At 43.1% G+C, this 18,213-nt stretch overlaps 1 protein-coding gene across 1 annotated transcript in view; it reads left to right on the top strand.

Annotated features, from left to right (window-relative positions):
• Vstm4 (V-set and transmembrane domain containing 4) overlaps positions 1 to 18,213 on the top strand; it is an 85,363-nt gene that overhangs the window by 45,351 nt on the left and 21,799 nt on the right. The window contains exons 5-6 of the mRNA XM_052190144.1: positions 3,384 to 3,417; positions 17,011 to 17,117. Of these exons, the coding sequence (XP_052046104.1) occupies positions 3,384 to 3,417; positions 17,011 to 17,117 (141 nt within the window). The remainder of the gene's footprint in view (positions 1 to 3,383; positions 3,418 to 17,010; positions 17,118 to 18,213) is intronic.

Below are 18,213 nucleotides of genomic sequence, written 5' to 3' on the forward strand. Positions count from 1 at the left end.
CAGCACATACCTCACAGTCATCTGCCAAGCATATTACTGGCATGTCCCACCAGGTTGGTGGCTCTTCAAAGCTAGTCTCCCATCCTGAAGGAAAGTCTCCAGCTTCTCTTGTGTCTCTTTATTTCTGGTCTCCATCTACCCTGTTCCTGTCCATGAACCTGGACTGCACCTTGACAGGGAAAGACAGGGAAACTGCTGGTATTGTGCTGGGTTTCTGCCCTGCTCTGCCAGCTTCCCCTGGAGCACATGGGACAGGCCGTAGGTTCTGAGAGACTCAATGTCTAAGTGTAGGTGACAGCAGCTCTCGGTTTCTCTGAGAATGGCACAGAGGGCTCTGAATCAGGTCACTCTGCTGGTATGACCTGGAAGCACTTGCTTTTGAGTTGCTGTAGCACAGGTAGCTGGAATGCAGGACAGACTTGCTTGGCCTCACTGTCACAGGAACTGCAGGTTTGAGATGGAAGTGCTGTAGCATCAGGGCTGGTTTCTCCTGTGGTTTCCCTCTTTGTCCTATGGATGGCATCTCTCCTTATGGTTGTCTGGTTTTCTGTTTGCATTTGCGATCTGGTCCCTTTTGTTGTACAGAAACTAGTCCTGTTGAATTAGAACTCACCCTAAAGTGCTGGGGATTGGGGTTTCAACAAAGGAATTTTGGAGGGAGCGCAGCTTAGTCCATAACAGCTGCTGTGTGATTATGGATGAGTACACTACCCTCTCTGTGCTTCAGTGTCTTTCATTACCACATAGAAAAAATATTTTAAGAGGTTATTGGAAAGTTTTAATTGGAGGACAGAGTTGTGGGCTTTGAGCAAAAAAAAATTTTTTTTGGCCTGTGTAATTCTTAAAATAATTTGTCACAAACCCTGTGACCTTGGCCTTTTATTTATGTGTTGTTGACACCTCAATGTTTTCATTACAAGTGTAAATTGTTTCAAAGGAGGAACTTTGTAGAGCACAGCAGAAGTAGATCCCTTAAAATGATGCAACTTCGTCATGCCCTTTCGTATTCTCGGGTTTGACAAGGTTGTTGTAAACACATCATAAAGTCATCCTGACTTCTTCCTTCTCCTTTCTCTTCACTCACCCCACAGAGTTTTATCCTAATTTCACCCAGCTGTTGCATCGAACGACGATTGTGCTGACCTGCACACATGTGTCCGCATACACAAATCCAAGCCCATAACTTCTCCATTCCTGTTTCTGTGTCTAGATGTTAAAATATTGTTATAACTTCAAATTATCAAGACATCACAATTAACTGCATTTTGAAAGACTACTATAAAACGAACAACACTAACACGCAGAGATAATTTATTTAGATTAAATAATTAATAAGCATAAAGTAAAATTTTATTGGAAGTGCACGTCTATTGGTATAGATTCTTGCTTTTACATTATATAATCCTTACATGTAAATGAGAAGATGAGAAATCAGACTTTGCTTAGAGGTATAGTTCCCCATCAATGCGTTTCTGTTTTGTTAATAGATGTGAGCTTGGGAATTTCCCCTTCAATACAAAAGAAGGCAAGAATACATGGAGTTCTCATATGCTACCCAATTACATGCACAGATTTTGAATTTTATATGTTAAGAGTTAAATAATGATCTATCATCAAAGATGTGGTTTAATATCCTCCCATTTGACACCTGGATTAGGTTATGATTTAGTTCTTGGTGGATCAAAATGTTGGAATCTTCTTCTCATAGTTTTGCCTATTAAGCTGCGAGCCATTTGAAGTCTCAGCGGACACTAATACTTCATGTCAGCTCTGTGTGCTGCTCCAAAGTCTCTCTGGTGTAAGTCTTGATGGGTAGATAGCACGCCTTGGCTCTGTGGAGTACAAAAGCTGATTTTGGAAGAAAATCATCCTAACAAAGACGGAAAGGCATAAAGTCAGATGTCAGGCACATTGCAAGAGAACCTGGAAATTGATTCCTATAAACTGTTCTGAGAATGTCCTAGGGTATACAAACCAAATACTAAAGTCTATTGACCAATATGAAGTTTACAATACTGTCACAAATATGAATTGTTCCATATATACTATGGTTGCTACTTCTGTATCCATAGACTATCTAGCTCACAGTAGGTGTTCAGTTAGATATTAGTGTGGAGCTGGTTTATATGTCTTTTTAGCTGTCCAGTGCTGACCATTCTGCTCTGGACTTTGCAATAACTGACTGTGTGACTGATAACCCCAAACACAAGCACACAAAACAACCATTTATTTGCTCCTGTCCACAGGTCAGCAGTTTGGGCTGAGCTCAGCCAAGTGGTTCTGCTGCTACTCTCAGCTAGAGTCCATCAGTCATGAGGCTGCAGTCTGATGATGGTGGATCAGTTGAGGCTGGTTTTTCTGGGACCTCAGCCACAATGCTTACTGTCTTCTCTGTGGAGACTCATTTTCCAGTGGATCCACAGAATAATTGACGGGCAGAGGAGACGCCTGTCACAAGCCCCAGACACAGCTCTTTTTATGCCTCTGCCTGGGGCACACTGGCTAATGTTTCTCAGAACCATTCAAGTCTTGTGGCCAAGGTCTAGTTAGCATAAGGTAGGAGGTGTCATACATAGGTATGAACAGATGCAAGAAGGTGGGGTTCCCTGGAGATGGCCTTATAAACTCTTAGCACACAACTCAAGATTCCCCTGGTTGGTTCAGCTTCCCTTTGCTTGAGGTGACCTTATCTTCAAGTCTTAGATTAGACACATTCTGGATTAGGTATGCATGCATTCTAATTTTTCTACTCTAGATAGAACTTTGCCTCAAGGAGAAACATTGTGGAAAGGTAACTCATTTCAAGACTGTTTTCTTAAGGAACTGATCTATTCTTATTGTTTTGTGTTTGTGTGAAACAGAGTCACGGTATAGAGCCCAAAGCTTGTCTTAATCTTGAGATCCTCCTGCCTCAGCCCTCTCAAGTGTTGCATCATCACATCTGATTAAGAATTTCTTTTGAGACCATAAAGAGTATTAATCAGAGAATATGAGCCCATTTTACATTTTACAGACTCTAAGGAGGGATAGCCATATGGTCCCAAAGGCTGGTCTCATGACTCAGGTGGCGCTCATACAGTGGGGGACCTCACCACTCCAGGACTCTTCAGCGTAGAATACAATTCAGTTTGTCTTGGCCAAAGATGAATATTATGTTGGCTGGGCACGTGGCTTCATACCTGGTACAGTCCACAACTGAAGTAATATCAAGTCAGTAGCATGCCCTCTGATGTCTTCATTGATTTTCCCCCAAAACTTGTAGGGCCAGAAGCCCTGAGAGTTGGCAGGTGCAGCCCCAATGCCTGAGCAAGATCTGTGTTTCTGCCTTTCAGGTAATGTCGATGTAGCCTATTTACCAACTGTTACTCTTTTTCCTTTCACAGTGAGACATTATTTGGTGAAATGCCCTCAGAACAGGTAGGAATATTTTCTTGGTTGTTTAAAATAAAACATTTTGGTATTTTATGTTCTTTTCATACTACCAATAAATTGATTAAATACATATTCTTCCTAAGAGGTGTTGGCCACGAGGAAATCAAACAATGTATGTTCTGCATATGTTTGCATGTGTGAATAGTCGTCATACTGTTCATGAGCCCCACAGGGTCCAGCGAGCATGCTGCTCATGTTGGTCCAACCTGTATCTTTTTAGGAGCTTGAAAGTGTCCCGTGGGGCCATGTGGGGACTTATGACAGATTTGAGCCACCTCTATCCATTTTCACCACTAACACTTCTTCTAATCCTTTTCTGTGAGTGCTGATTTGACCCATGCTCTACTTTACCTGGCGACAGGCCTCATTGGGAATATAGTGGTTTTAAGATATTCAAATTCATTGAAATTCTTTGAAAGCAAATGGTAAATAAAAACACCATTCAACAAAGAGACATCCTTTCCGAAAGTAGAAAGTAGGCCAACATACCACTATCACACACGTATATTATAATTCCAAAGTAGTTATTAAAATAACTTCATTCCCAACACTAAAAAAATAACTAAATAAAAATCAATATAATCCTTTAAATATGTTCAAGTCACATAAAGAAATAGAACAAGAATCATAGGAAATGAGAAGAGAATAAATAACAAAATGCCTCCACACCACCTATCTTAAATTGGTCAAAATGCATCTGAATCACAGGGCCTGGCACGGTAGATAATATATGTCCTAATTGTATTCTATTTAATAGAAACTCACTTCATACATATGCCATAGGTAGGGTGAAAGCAAACGGATGGAAGAAGAGACACCACACAGCAAACAGTCTGTGCATATACCATATATCTCCTAAAGTAAAACACAAAGAAAACCACTAACTGGAGGTAGGATGGAACATTAGATGATAAAATGAGCCACCACCCCCAGGAAAACAAAAGCCCTAAATTGTATATGCACCAAACAACAGAGATACAGAACTCAAATAGCCAAAATTGAAGAGCTTAGGGAAGTCGGAAAAATCCATGGTGACTTTTAGCAATTACTAGGCTTGGCCTGGGTCCCCAACCTACAAAGTCACTGAAGATATAAATAATACAGTCCACCAACTGGACCCAGTTGGTCCATCTCAAACAACAAGTCTATGGAAGAATACTTTTGTTTTTCATGGCCCCATAAAACATTCACCAAGATATATCCCAGGCTCTAGACAAACTTTAACAAATGTATTAAATAAATAGAGTCATACAGTATGTTTGACTATAGTGAATCAAAGCTGAAAGCCACAGCAAGATGACAGCAGGGTAATCTCTAACCACAGAAAAAAGAGTCACTGTTCATTTTGTTTAAAGTTACAAGCAGAGTCTTAACAGCAAGGGACCAAACACAGGCACAGCAATCAGGTGAGCATACACGGTACAGAGGTCAGAGGAAACACGGGATCCAGAGGGATCCTCTATGTGTAATATGACATGTGGAGCTCTGACAAGGTCCAGGCCAATTCTAAATAGAAGACATATATGTGTGTTTCATAGACAACCACAGGCAGAAATGTGAACTGAGACACCTTTTCTCACAGCATCAGTATCAACATAATTAAAATTAATTATGCCATCATGATAATTAAAGAGTCTTGGTCCTAGATATAATAGCTAAAACTGTAAAAATTTCTCAAACAAGAGAAAATTCTTGTGTCCTTGAAATGGGTAAGTGACGCCATGCAAGATTCATAACTGATAAAAATTTAGAAGCGTTGAACTTCCAAAGACACAATTATAAATGAAAAGATAAGCCACCAAATAAGAGGACATGTTAACACATCAGATAAGTGATGTGCAACATGTTTTCAGATACAGAGTTCTTCCAACTGGATGATAAGATGACAAATGGCACAGTTAAAATAGGCAAGAGTGATCAGAACAGGTATTTCCCTAAAGATGTACCAGTAGCTCATAAGGATGTGGAAACATGCCCAATATCTTTAGTCATTAATTAGAGAGATGCAAATTAAATAACAATGTGATTCCAGCATACCCCAACCATAATGCCCATGGTCCAAAAGACAGAGGATGCCAACTGCTGGCATGGATATGCAGAAACTGCATCATGTACAGTGCTCACTGGAGCAGTCACTAGGGAATATAGTTTGCTAATTTCTTAAGGTGTGACTCTTAATATGAACCACATATTACATAGACTGTACCTGTAGGGATCTACCCAAGTGGAATAAAAGCATGTACCTACACAATGATCTGGGCAGAATCATTCACAACTGCTCTACTCATAATAACCAGAAACTGGAGATGATCCAAATGTGTTCATCAGCTGGTGTGAAGGTAAACAGAACTCAGCAGATCCATCTGATAAACTTCTGCTTGGCCACAAAACAGACTAGGAACAGGCCATTCTCAAAACACCTCAAAGTGAAAGAAACCAGGTGCAAAATTTACAGTTGTGTGCGATCTTAATGAAATGCTTAGAAAAGGGAGATTTATGGAGATGTAAAATAGCGTAATGGTTGCTTACAGCTGGGATTGAGCATGGGGATTAATTGTGGCTGTGATTAATGTGGTATGGACTAAGTGTAGAACTTTGGGGCCCGTGACTGCAATGTCCTAAAGATGTACTGGACTGATGATTGTGCAACTTTACAGGTTTATAAAACTGCATTGAATTATTATGGGCTACAAATTGTACTGGACATTATGTTTCAACAAAGTTGCTTGTTTCTTTCTTAAGACCATACCCCCCATTCTCCAGGACTATAATGAAGCAGGTATGCCACTTGGAGGGAGGGTTATAGTGGGAGCAGTAACGGCTTCAGGAAGGCCAGCCTACCAGCCTCTCCTCATTCTGGTATAGCTGGCTCTGCTTCATGCAGAGCTTGCAACTCCTGTCTTGAATCTTCCTCCCTACTCCTTATCATCCTCCCCATACAATAGTTACATTCGAAGCTGGTGGCTACTGGGTCAAGAAGTACAGCAAGGATGTCATCCTTCTTCAGTGGACTAGAGTTTGGTCTTCCTTATTCCTGGAACATACAAGTGTGTTAGTTGTGTTTCCATGGCTGTGACACAATACTTGAGAAAGTTAGCTTAGAAGATGGGGAAAGGCTCATTTTTGCTTTTGGGTCTATGGCAAGTCATCATGGCAGAGCACACCTTCTCATCCCATGGTGGCAAGGGAGCAAAGAGCAGGGAGGGGTAGGAGGAGTCTTAGCTTTATCTCTTGGTTTTGCTTTGAGAAAAAAAAAAACAACGAAAGCAACTTAGAGGAGAAAGTGTTCACTTTGGTGTACAGTCTAGAGAGGACACAGTCTCCTGGGGAAAGTATGGCAGCAGAGAAAGCATGAGGCCAGCCTGTCACATTGGACCAGCAATAAAAAGACAGAGAGAGAAGAGAAAGGTAAACCTCAAGGTCTGCCCCAGTGACGTACATCCTCCAGGGAGGCCCCACCTCCAAAAGGCTTCATGACTTTCTTCAGCAGATCCAACAAACTGGAGACAAAATGTTCAAACATATAGGTTGCAAAGGACATTTCACATTTAAGCCATGACAGGATCTCAATGTCTTCCTCATGGGTCTGTCCCCAGTGACTTCATCTCTTCCCATTAGGCTCTGCCTCTCAAAGGTTTCACCACATCTTGATGGTACCATAGACTGGTGACCAGAACTTAATTCATGGCCTCCAGAGGACTTTTAAGATCTAAACTATAACCCAAAGGTCAGGGTCATTGTCTTAGAATTTCAATTGCTATGAATAGACACCATGAACATTGCAACTCTTATAAAGAAAACATTTAAGTGGCCCTGGTTTACAGTTCAGAGGTTTAGTCCGTTATCATCATGGCAAGAAGTATGGCGGCAAGTGTGGCAGCACGCAAGCAGACATGATGTGGGAGAGGTAGCTGAGAGCTCTGTATCTTGATCCACAGTCAGCAGGAAGAAACCGAGACACACTGGGCCTAGCTTGAGCATCTGAAACCTCAAAGCCCACCCCCCCCTAGTGACACACTTCCTCCAACAAAGCCATACCTATCCCAGCATGGCCACACCTCTCACTAGTGCCAATCTCTATAAGCCCATGGCGCCATTTTCATTCAAACTGCCACAGTCATAGAGTTCTACCTAACTGTTATGTCTGCCTCTGTACCAGCCACACTGGTAGCTTCCAGTGATGTAGTGGATGCCCAGCCCAAAGCTTTCACCATGGAAAGCTTTCTGCTGAATCAACTGCAATTATGTGTTTGTAAAAAACAAAACAAAACAAAAACAAAAACATTTTCCTCTTTCAACTTGAAACTATGGTGGGGCTAAGCCTGACCACTGATCTGCCAGGGAACACGCATCCTCCTGATCAGAGTCTAATGTGACCTCATGTGGTCCTGACCCACTCCTGCAGTGCCTGGCTGGAGAACAAGTCAGTTCCTTCCTTCACCTTGGCTTTGAGCTGACTGTGTCCTGGGCTCAGGTACTTAGGCCCATCCCTTTCATGACAAAGAGGCAAGTCCTGGTGCTCTTATTGGTTCCTGCTGTGGGAACTGGGCCCTGAGTCTCAAGCTAGGGCATGATCAGTGAGTGTCCTTTTTTGTCCTCTGATCAGTCCCTTCTAAAGGGAAAATGGCAGAAATCACTGGACCAGGAGCCAGGAAAGGAAACCCTTAGGCAGGGAGGGACCCTTAGAAAGAGACCACATGCTGGTGCTGAGGACAGTGTAGTCATAGGGAAAGAGGCCTTGCCAAGTGACCGGGGCAAGATGGAGACTCTAGTCTGTTCCATGACTTGCTAAGAAAAGTTCAAAGAAGAAAAGTAAATTTTATTATTGTGACTGTGTCCTGTCCTGAGGCACAAAGCTGCCATGGTCTGGGAGGTGTGGCATTGGCCTTTAGGACTGGTGGTTTCTTCCTTTCCCCTGACCGAGTGTCCTTAGGAAGCAGATGTCCCAGAAGAAAGCAAGCATTTCAAAGTTCTGTGGGGTTTTAAACATGCCTTCCCTTCAGAGGTCACCAGTGAGAGAAGCCGCTCATATGAAATGGCTCTAAAATGTCCCCGAAAAACAGAGTCTGCAATTACTCAGAGCTGTGATGCTTCTTGGGCACTAGCCAAATTGAAAAGGCTGGAGAGAGAGAGAGAGAGAGAGAGAGAGAGAGAGAGAGAGAGAGAGAGAGAGAGAGAGAGAGGAGTAAAGTAAAGGCAGTCCTAGATCAGCCATCTCCTGGGTGTAAGACAGTGTATGCTTGCAAAGAAGACACAGGAAGGAAGGCGGCACCACACCTCCTGAGCCAGCCCTTCTTCAGGTGTGTGGTGCTCGCTGTCTCTTAGATAATCTGTAGTTAGGATGTGTTGGAGTCACGGTCCCTAGTTATCTTGAGTTTCATTTAATGTAATGTCCATATTTCTCTGAGCCATCGGGGATTATTTTTAAACATCCCCTGACAATGGAAGCAAGGGATTTACTCAATAGGTGACGTGCCAGGGTCTCAGGGAGGCAGAGGTGCAATTGTAGAGTCTCTAAGATCTTACAAGCTAGCACTCAAACGCTTTATAGTCAAACAAGTATTGGCCCAACACAAAGCTTATGTTGCAGTATTCATGAACAGGTAGGTTATAGAGGAGCTGACAGAGAGCAAGATGGTCTCAGTGGCTCTAGGATCACTTTGCATGTTGGGCTAACAGTGAACTTGGATGATGTAACCCACTTGTGAACGGTCCTGGAAAGGCTGTGCATGGGAAAGACTTTGACAACCAGCTCACAAAGGAACTGATTTTATCCCGGTGCCCAGAATATACTCACAAATAGGTCATGGGAAGGGCAGAAACAACAAGAAATAGTGTACTATGGCTGCCAGACCCTGACAGCCCTTTCTGGAGACACTGGTTGTAGTTTAACACATACAGAACACGGCTTGTCTTACTCTCAACTCACTGTTCATTGAGAACAGATTTCACACTAACTATATAGTTAAGACATTGACACTGAAGATAGTCATTGGTGGTGATTATTAATGATTGTCATGAGCCCAATACAATGTGAGATGCTAGGTATATCTTGATATAAGACCATAGCAGGGTGACACTATTTACTTATCTTAAAAATGAAGTTTCACAACCTCTAAGTAGCTCCTGACTCCTCTAAGTAGCACAACTGACCTTGTGTATTTTAGTGGCAGTTGAGGACTCTGGAGCCTAGGGTGACATCTGAAAAGTTGTCCTGTTTGCATGAACTTTTAGATTTTATCTGTGGTGGTTGATATTGGGGGAAGGAGTGCTCCTGTAGTTACTAATATTTATTATTGTCCTAAAAGTAACAAGGGAGTTGCCACTGTAGCTACCGAAACTAGGAATTCTTCAAGGTTCTACAATAAAGATTTCATGCTACATGTAGTGTCTATTGGATGCATACAACCTTGAAGAGGGGACCAGAGAGCCAGCTATAAAGGAACAGATAGATCCTTTCCATGGTACAAGTTGAGCATCATCTCCTCAGGATGAGAAATGAAGGAGGTAGACACTTCTGGATAGATCAGTTAAAGTAAAACCTTCCACTATGCTGTGAAGTAAGAAGCACTCAGGAGACCCAGAAGGATGCTAGCAGGGTCCAGGCAACATTGTTCTTTGAGCCCCACTTGCTGAGGGCTCTCTGTGTCTTGAACCAAGAGTATTACTAGGCATCTATAGTGTGGTTTTGTGGGAGCTCCTCAGTTCCCAGTGCTAGTAGTCTCATAGTGGCTGGTATCAGGATAAACATTTGGTGGCTAGGGCAACTGAAAGGGACCCATGCTGTGGATCACAATTGTGATTTGATGTCACATTTAGTTAGCAATGGAGGCTGTGGTTGAGTGTAAAAGGCTTATCTGTAATTATGTTCTCTGGTGGAATCAGCTTGGTGTATGGTAGGTCCCCTCCCCCAACCCCTGTTCTCTCTCTTCTTCTAAATGCTCCTAGTCTCGAGCAGAGACACAGAATTTCCACATGTGCATGATTTGGGTGTGTGACATCACTCATTCCAGACAATTTTCAAGAACAAGCTGTGCTCCTCTGCTCACTCTTGGGCCAGAACAACTTTTGGTCTTGGGCACCAGGCACAGTTTCAGATCCCAAGACTCCAGCACTCATGCTGATCCATCCTTCTACCAGGGAAGAAGTTTGAGCAGCCATACCCACTCGAGTATAAACATAAAACATACCAGATTGTGAATGCCACCTTCTGGTGTCAGCTCTTTAAGGAGCTGGCTTTACCCCAGAGCAACTGTTCTAATCTGGCTTGAGTGGCAATCTTTCTGTCTTCATTTTCTAGTCCTTTCTTGTCCAGGCTGGCCCCAAGGTCCTTGCTTCAGGGTTAATGAGTCAGAGCAACCTGGACTGAATTGCACATCCCTTCCTTGGGCAGGGCATAGGCCTTTGTCAAGTCTAGATTTCTTACCTTAGCAGGATGAAGGTTCCAGGTACCATGTCCTTTCTCCAGTGGCTTGCCCCAAACAGAAACAGGCATAGAAATTACTACCAACTTCGTTTTCTGAAAGGCAAATAAAAGTAAGTTTACCAAGGATTTGTTCAAAGCCCTGCAAATCAAGGTCTCGAGCTTTATTGGCATCTTGGGGAGGCAGTGTGTTAGCCAGTGGGTTAGCCTGGCTGGATACTGCTATGAGCGTGGGGGAACATGTGTCAGAGAAGGATGGGGCATGCCCACTATGCTGGGCAGAAATTGATGTTCAAGTTGAAACTTGTAGTCCTTCCCTTGGTGCTGAAACATGAGCATTAGGACATGCAACTCTAGTGGCAACATCTTATTTCCAATGAAGCCCTGTGAGGCAGCCACATTGCTTGCATGGACTGGATTCCTGTTTGAGGGATGTAGCCTTTGGATGCTTGTGATTGCTAATTTTATTGGTCAACTTAACCAACTTTAGGATCAGCTGGGAGATCATGGTAGCACAACCCTGCCTATGGTCATGATGAAGCCATGGCATGGTGGGCAGTGGTATCTGAAGGGAAAGACTGGCCGTGAGCACACACAGGACCACTCCATGGGCTGGGGGTCTGGACTGAGTAAAAGGGAGCAAAGAAGATTGGAGCATAAGCCACCCACCTCCCCATCCCACCCAACCCTGATACCTGGTCCACTTTGGTGTGCACTGTTTTGCTCCTTGAACCATAACAAATCCCTCCCCCTCTCAAATTGTTCCTATCACAACCAGAAAAGCAAACAACACAACGGCCCAATTTCCTGAACCCACACTATTCCATCTGATATAATAATAGCCCTGTGAGACAGCTGGCAAGGACTGGGCACCCATTTTATAGACTGAAGGGTGGAGGCTCATGGAAACGAATGACTTATCTAGAATCACTTCTGCAGCTACAGTGCCATCTCCTGCCCCACTTCCATCACTTGTTCACTAAATCAAGATTCTGACAGTTCTGAAGCAGTGGTTCTTTGCCCTTGTGGGACAGAGACTTCAGGAGGTGACCAGGCAGGACCATGGTACCTCTTACAAGATACTCATACCACATGTGCCGCCTCCTGCCTCTCCCATGCCAGAGCCAGGAAAACAGCCCCATTTAAGAACAAGCTCCCCACAAACAGCATGTCTCTCAGATTGCACTGCCCTCTAATTTAGAGGGAGTTTCCGGGCCTAGTTTTCCATCCTTTTTGGTTTGACTGTCACCAACAACACTTGCCTTCTGTGTCAGAAACAAACTGGAACCTTCTTCCGATTCAAGATGTAGCATAATTTTTCTTGTAAGTTAATCATAAGGCGGGCTTTCATAGTTGAAGAGTCTTCCCAGGCTTGGCTTTATGGGAGAAACAGGCTTCGGAGAGAAAAGCGTGGCCCACACGTGGCCATGATGACTCACTGTGTGCTTGGAATCTTGTTGAACTATGAATTATAACTAAATTTAGTGGGATGCAGACTTGCTGTTTTGGAAGAAAATGCTGGTGACAAGACAGATTGTTTTCAGCTTTCTAAACCCCCTGGGCATAGTAGCATATGTTCATAGATATGATGTCACAGAAACTTTAACTGTACGTGAAAGAACTAAAGAATTAAGCCCAAGTAAAAGGAAGAGAAAGTGGAAATATTTAATTCTCCTGCGTGAGAGATGTCCTAGGGATACTACCTGAGATCAGAGGCAAAATGGAAACATGGTTAAAGGATATCAGCAGAAACGGAAGTAAACTGTGAACTTAATATAAATCCAGGATTAAAGAGCATCTTAGGGTTTTACTGCTGTGAACAGACACCATGACCAAGGCAACTCTTATAAGGACGTTGAATTGGTGCTGGCTTACAGGTTCAGAGGTTTAGTCCAGTATCATCAAGGTGGGAGCATGGCAGCATCCAGGAAGACATGGTGCAGGAGGAGCTGAGAGGCTTTCATCGGAAGGCTGTTAGGAAGACAGGCTTCCAGGTAGCTAGGATGAGAGTCTTAAAGCCCACAACCACAGTAGCGCATATCCTCCAACAAGGCCACCCCTCCTAATAGTACCACTCCCTGGGCTAAGCATATTCTAACCACCACCAAGGGAAGCTGGAAAAAATGTTGCAATAAATGTGTCAGCTTGGTGGAAGAGATTTGTGCAAACCATGCACAAAGTCTAAGGCCTTGAGTAAATAACAAATATGAGGATGCAGGCCACGTCCATCCTCTGTGCCAATCAAAGATATGCAGCCTATGGGGTCCCATGTTTCTTCTCGAACTGATAAACTTAGTGGTAAAGACAGTGACATGGGACAGTTCTTCAGTGACAGGACAGCCACAAACCAGCACTAATTTGTTGGCAATTGCTTTGACAATAGGTGTGCAGATGGCCTTGAAGATAGTCCTCTCTGAGATGGAAATTCCAATTCTCAGGTTTAAACTTAAAAATGACAGCTGAAGAATGGGAAACTATTCTGCACAAATATGTTAGTGAATGAATACGTGGTTCATATACTAGAGAATGGCTGTGTAAACTATAGCTTATCTTCTCATTGGAAAATATACAAATATAGGCTAAATACAAAAGAAGGTATCATATTGAAATTTAATGCAATTTCTTAAAGATGTATAAAATAAAGTGTTAAATTGTTTAGTCATATAAAACTCTGTTCATAGCAGCTTTATTCCTAATGGTTTGAATAGGGATGGCCCCCATAGTCTCATGTGTTTAAATGCTTGGCCCATAGGGAGTGGCACTGCTAGGAGGTGTGGACTTGTTGGAGTAGGAGTGGCCTTGATGGAGGTGTGTCACTGGAGATGGGCTTTGAGGTCATATATATGCTCCACCCTGTGTATCATCCAGACTCCTCCAGGCTTCTTTCTGGTCAAGATGTAGAACTCTTGGCTTTTCCAGCACCATGTTTGCCTGCATGCTGCCATGCTTCCTGCCATGGTGGTAAAGATGAAACTTTACCACCAGGCTGGTGCCTCTGGTAAATGTTTGCATTTATAAAAGTTGCGTTGGTCATGTTATCCCTTCACAGCAATAAAACCCTAACCAAGACATTCCCCAAACTGAGAAACAATAATTATTTTGGTAAATAGATGAGTAAACTATGATAGCCATATTATTTGGATGTGTGTGTGTGTGTGTGTGTGTGTATGTGTGTATGTGTGTGTGTGTATGTGTGTGTATGAGCTGCCAAACCAGAAAAAACACATGGAGAAAGAAGCTTTAAGTGCCTGTTACTGTTACAAAGTGAAAAAGCCAGTATTGGCACACTTCATGGGCCTCCAACCCTACCATGTCCTGGATTGGCAGAAGGTAGAACCAGCCAAAGCGAAGATCAATGGTTTCTGGGACCTGAAGGATGTGACCAGGCACAGCCCAGAGGACCCTTAGGACTGTGAAGCCACTTTATACAGTATGATAATGCTGTGCAAACACATATGTATAAAAACCCATAGAACCTTAACATTCCCTTTAGCCTCCGGACACTCCTGGTGAATCTGCATCAGCTCTGCAGTTGTGAACTGTTAAGTTGTTTTGTGGGAGGAGTTAATATGGGGGGGAAGCTGGGCCTGTGTAAAGCATGAGAATGCTAGGAAAAGAAATCTCTGTCCCTTCTGTGAATCTAAAACTACTCTAAAAATAGCCCGGGCTTTTGGTCAGTTTATTTTTTTGGAAGGTTAAAAAAAAGTTGTGGAAATATTTACAAAATTCATGTTTTGGCCACAACAGGCTTCCTTCCTCTCCTTTCCGTGTGTATAACCATCATTTTAATAGCACCGCCTGACTGCTTTTCTTTGAAAAGAAAAGGAAACAAACATGTCAAGAGTTTAAAAGGCTACGGATCCAAGCTGCTTGTGTGTTTGCCTGTTTAAGCAATCCCTTGTTTGCTCTTGGTGGTCAGAGTTTTGTAAACTCACATTCCTTTCAGCTGTTAGTGCATTTACACAGTGGGCCCACACTCTACAGCTATGACCACTTCTCCGTTCTGTTCCCAAAGAAAACAATCTGTCCATGGGGAATCCCAGTGGGAACACTTGGACTCTTTCCCACTCTGAGTCTTCATTTACTTGTTTTTGTTTTTGTTTTAATATGTAGGACTGTTGTTACGATAGCCTGTGACTATATGTATACATCTACTTGTGCATAATTGTAAATGTATCCAGCAGTAATTCTCTGTCTTGTCTCTCATCTGTGCCATTTCCTCCCTAACCTCAAGACCCTTGCCTATTCTAAAGTTTCATTACAAAAAATATAAGATAGAAAGCTCATTCTATCTTATATCTTGTCTCTCCTGTTTTGATATGAAGTGTGGGGTATTTCACAGTAGATGTTTTTCTTCACAATGTATCTAAGACCTGGAATCACAATGCATTTTACTTTCTCAGTACATGGGTCATACTGCCTTATGTCTGTTTCCAGCCATAGCAGACCTGGTGTAAGAATAACTGTACTTTACCTAACCGGTCACTGCTCACAGCTGACCTGTTTCAGCATCTGCTCAGATTTTGCATGGTGCTATCATGCCTGAGTCTTATGTATGCACCTTTTCATGCATATATAGAGATGTTCATGCAAGGAATTTTCAGAAGCCAGACTATGTGTGAGAGAGAGTGCAAAGTTCTGTCATTTTGGTAGATGTTGCCAAGTTGTTTTTCCTCAGGGAAGATCGCACTCGGAGAAGGTCTGCATACTTGTCAAGAATGCTTACTCAATGTTAACTTCTGCCATTCTGGCACAAGGAAAAAGGAAGTGCCCTCTCTCGGTAACTTTTCATGATGAGTTTAGCACATTTACACACTTGGGATCTCCTTTGCAATGCTAATTACTGCCCTACTGATTGTTCGTTTTGACAATTGGGAAATTTTCCAAGGCCTTCCACACCTCTGAGATTTTTTTCGTGGTCTGGGGAAATAGTCTTTTGGGAACCATAGCTCACATGCTGCACCCTATGCCTGGGAACAAAAGATTCCACAGGAAGCTTCCATGTGAGGTGCTGGAGCCAATAGGAAAGCATTGAAACAAGACTCAATGGCCATTCAGAGAAGTCTCTGGACCTTAACACATGTAGAGAAGGCTGTGATGCGTACCCTTCATTGTCAACCTGAGGGGATTCAGCATCCACAGAGATACACCTCGGCTGTCTCTGTGGGGACCCTTCTAGAGAGATTTAACTTAGGTATAAATGCATCCTAAATGGAGTGGCGCCATCCTCTGGGCTAACATCTTGGATTAAATGAACAGAGACTATAAGCTGAAGACCAGCATTCATCTTTCTCTGCTTCCTGGCTGTGGATGCCATGTGACCAGCTGCCGTGATCTCCCTGCCTCAGTGGAGCAGGGTGAAAGTAAACCCTTTCTTCCTTGTATGGCTTTCCTAGGCAGAAAGATGAGTGGCTGAAATAAGAGCTGGGGATAGCTTAGCTCGCACATTCTCTGCTTATAAACAGGTTAGATCCATGGGCACTGGCTTTCTTTAATACAAGGCTTGTCATCCACATTCCAATACTTTATCATGGATAGCACGTAGAACGAAACAGATACTGGAGTGGTGGCCCCACAGGATCAGCTAACTGACTGTGAGCACGACTCATTTGCCTGTCCTAAAGATGAAAGCACCATAGAAACAACTCCCTTGTACTTATAGAGGACCCTGAAGACTGGTGCTGCTCCCCAGAGGCTGTTCTTATTTGGATAAGAGCCACTTGGTTTGACAATTTTGGAACACAAAGACATGAACAAAAAAATGTTGGCTCTAGGAGAGCTAGCTCAAGTATATGTACATTTTTGGTGACATCATTAGTAACCAATCATGTGGTTAGTAGCCAAGCTGGACTGTGCCCAGTTAATGTAGGTACTAGCTGTCAAATCGTGTAACCCTAAATAATGTGAACAAGCTGGTCCTTGGTTTCACCAGGGAATTTGAACTTTTACGAGTGCATAAGTCTTAAGCTAGCTTATCTTAGCCAAACTTGCTGGCATCTCTAGAAACAATATAAACCATTATCTGTCTCTCTGTAAGGTGGCTCTTCCTTGAACACTGCATCTGGAGTCTTTAAAAGGAGCCACTGGTTCCTTTCCCATTCTGATTTTCATCAGTGGATAGACTTTGGCTTTATCTGGGCCTTTTTCTTCTACAGCTCAGGGGAGACTGTCACCAGCGTGACCAGCTTGGCCCCACTGCAGCCACAGAAGGCTAAGAGGCAGAAGAAGAAGGTAGATGTTCCACCTGCAGTCCCTGCCAAAGGTAAGGACCTGGCCTGCAATTTTCTAATTGAAGCCACCTTGATTGATGCAGGGCTGGACCTGGAGTCAAATGTGGGATCAGGGCAGAGGAATAGATGGATGGATGGGGCAGGGGGAGGCTGTCACTCATCAGTGCTACTGTGGTGCATTAGATTATAGACAGTCCCACTAGATTATAGACATAATAAACTGAGATTGTTTGGGCCATAGATCGGTTTGGGCATTGACATAGAGGTAAGTCAGCATGCACAGAAAAGTCCATACTGAATTTACTGTGGACTTTAAATGGTGAAGTGAGGCAGGGGCTGGTAACATCTTCCTGGTTATTAAAGGGAAAGAACACCTCTGAGGTTTTGAAGATGTATTCAGCACATTATTCTTCTGATAAATACACATTCTATGACTGGTTATTCTCTGGTTGGTGTTTTTTATTTTAAAGCAATGGGAATGAGCAAGAAAGGTATTTCTTAAAGAAAAGAGCATGAATCTTAGCAGAACCAAGACTGTCTACAGATAGACTCTACTTAGACTAGCCTATACTGATATTCAACCCTTAACAAATTTGAAATATAGAGGTATAAGAGAAAACTTTAACATGACAAGATGCATTTTTATACTTTAACTGGATTCTGCTGGTATCTCAATGGAACCTGTGGAAAGAGTCAAAAGAGGCACAGGTGGAAGGTAGGAAGAAAGGCTGAGAAGTGTGAGACCTTGGGAGGGAAAGAGCAGAGAACCAGAACTCATGCCTCTGTATTGTGTGAGTCATTTCAGGGAAGATACTGTCTCAGTTACAAAAGATACAAGTTGTAATTGGGAACTATGAGACTTTGCTTTCAACTTCAAGTTCAAGTCAAGTCAGTGAAGACTAGTCACCGCACTGGAGGGAGAGCTCAGTTTGCTTCTGTTAAGCTGGGGCAGTAACCCCTCCTTAATGAGCCCATGGGGATAGGTGAGGGTCAGCTACTGCCTCTGGGTCAAGGGGCGATCAGAGTTTTCAGGGCAAAGTCCTGCCTCGGCCTTGACCAAGGGCTATTGGTTGTCTCACTTGGCAGTGACTAATACAGCTCTCTTGTGGCCTGGCCTAAGGGAGACAA

This window comes from Apodemus sylvaticus, chromosome 8, assembly GCF_947179515.1.
Source record: "Apodemus sylvaticus chromosome 8, mApoSyl1.1, whole genome shotgun sequence".
Taxonomy (NCBI): Eukaryota; Metazoa; Chordata; class Mammalia; order Rodentia; family Muridae; genus Apodemus; species Apodemus sylvaticus.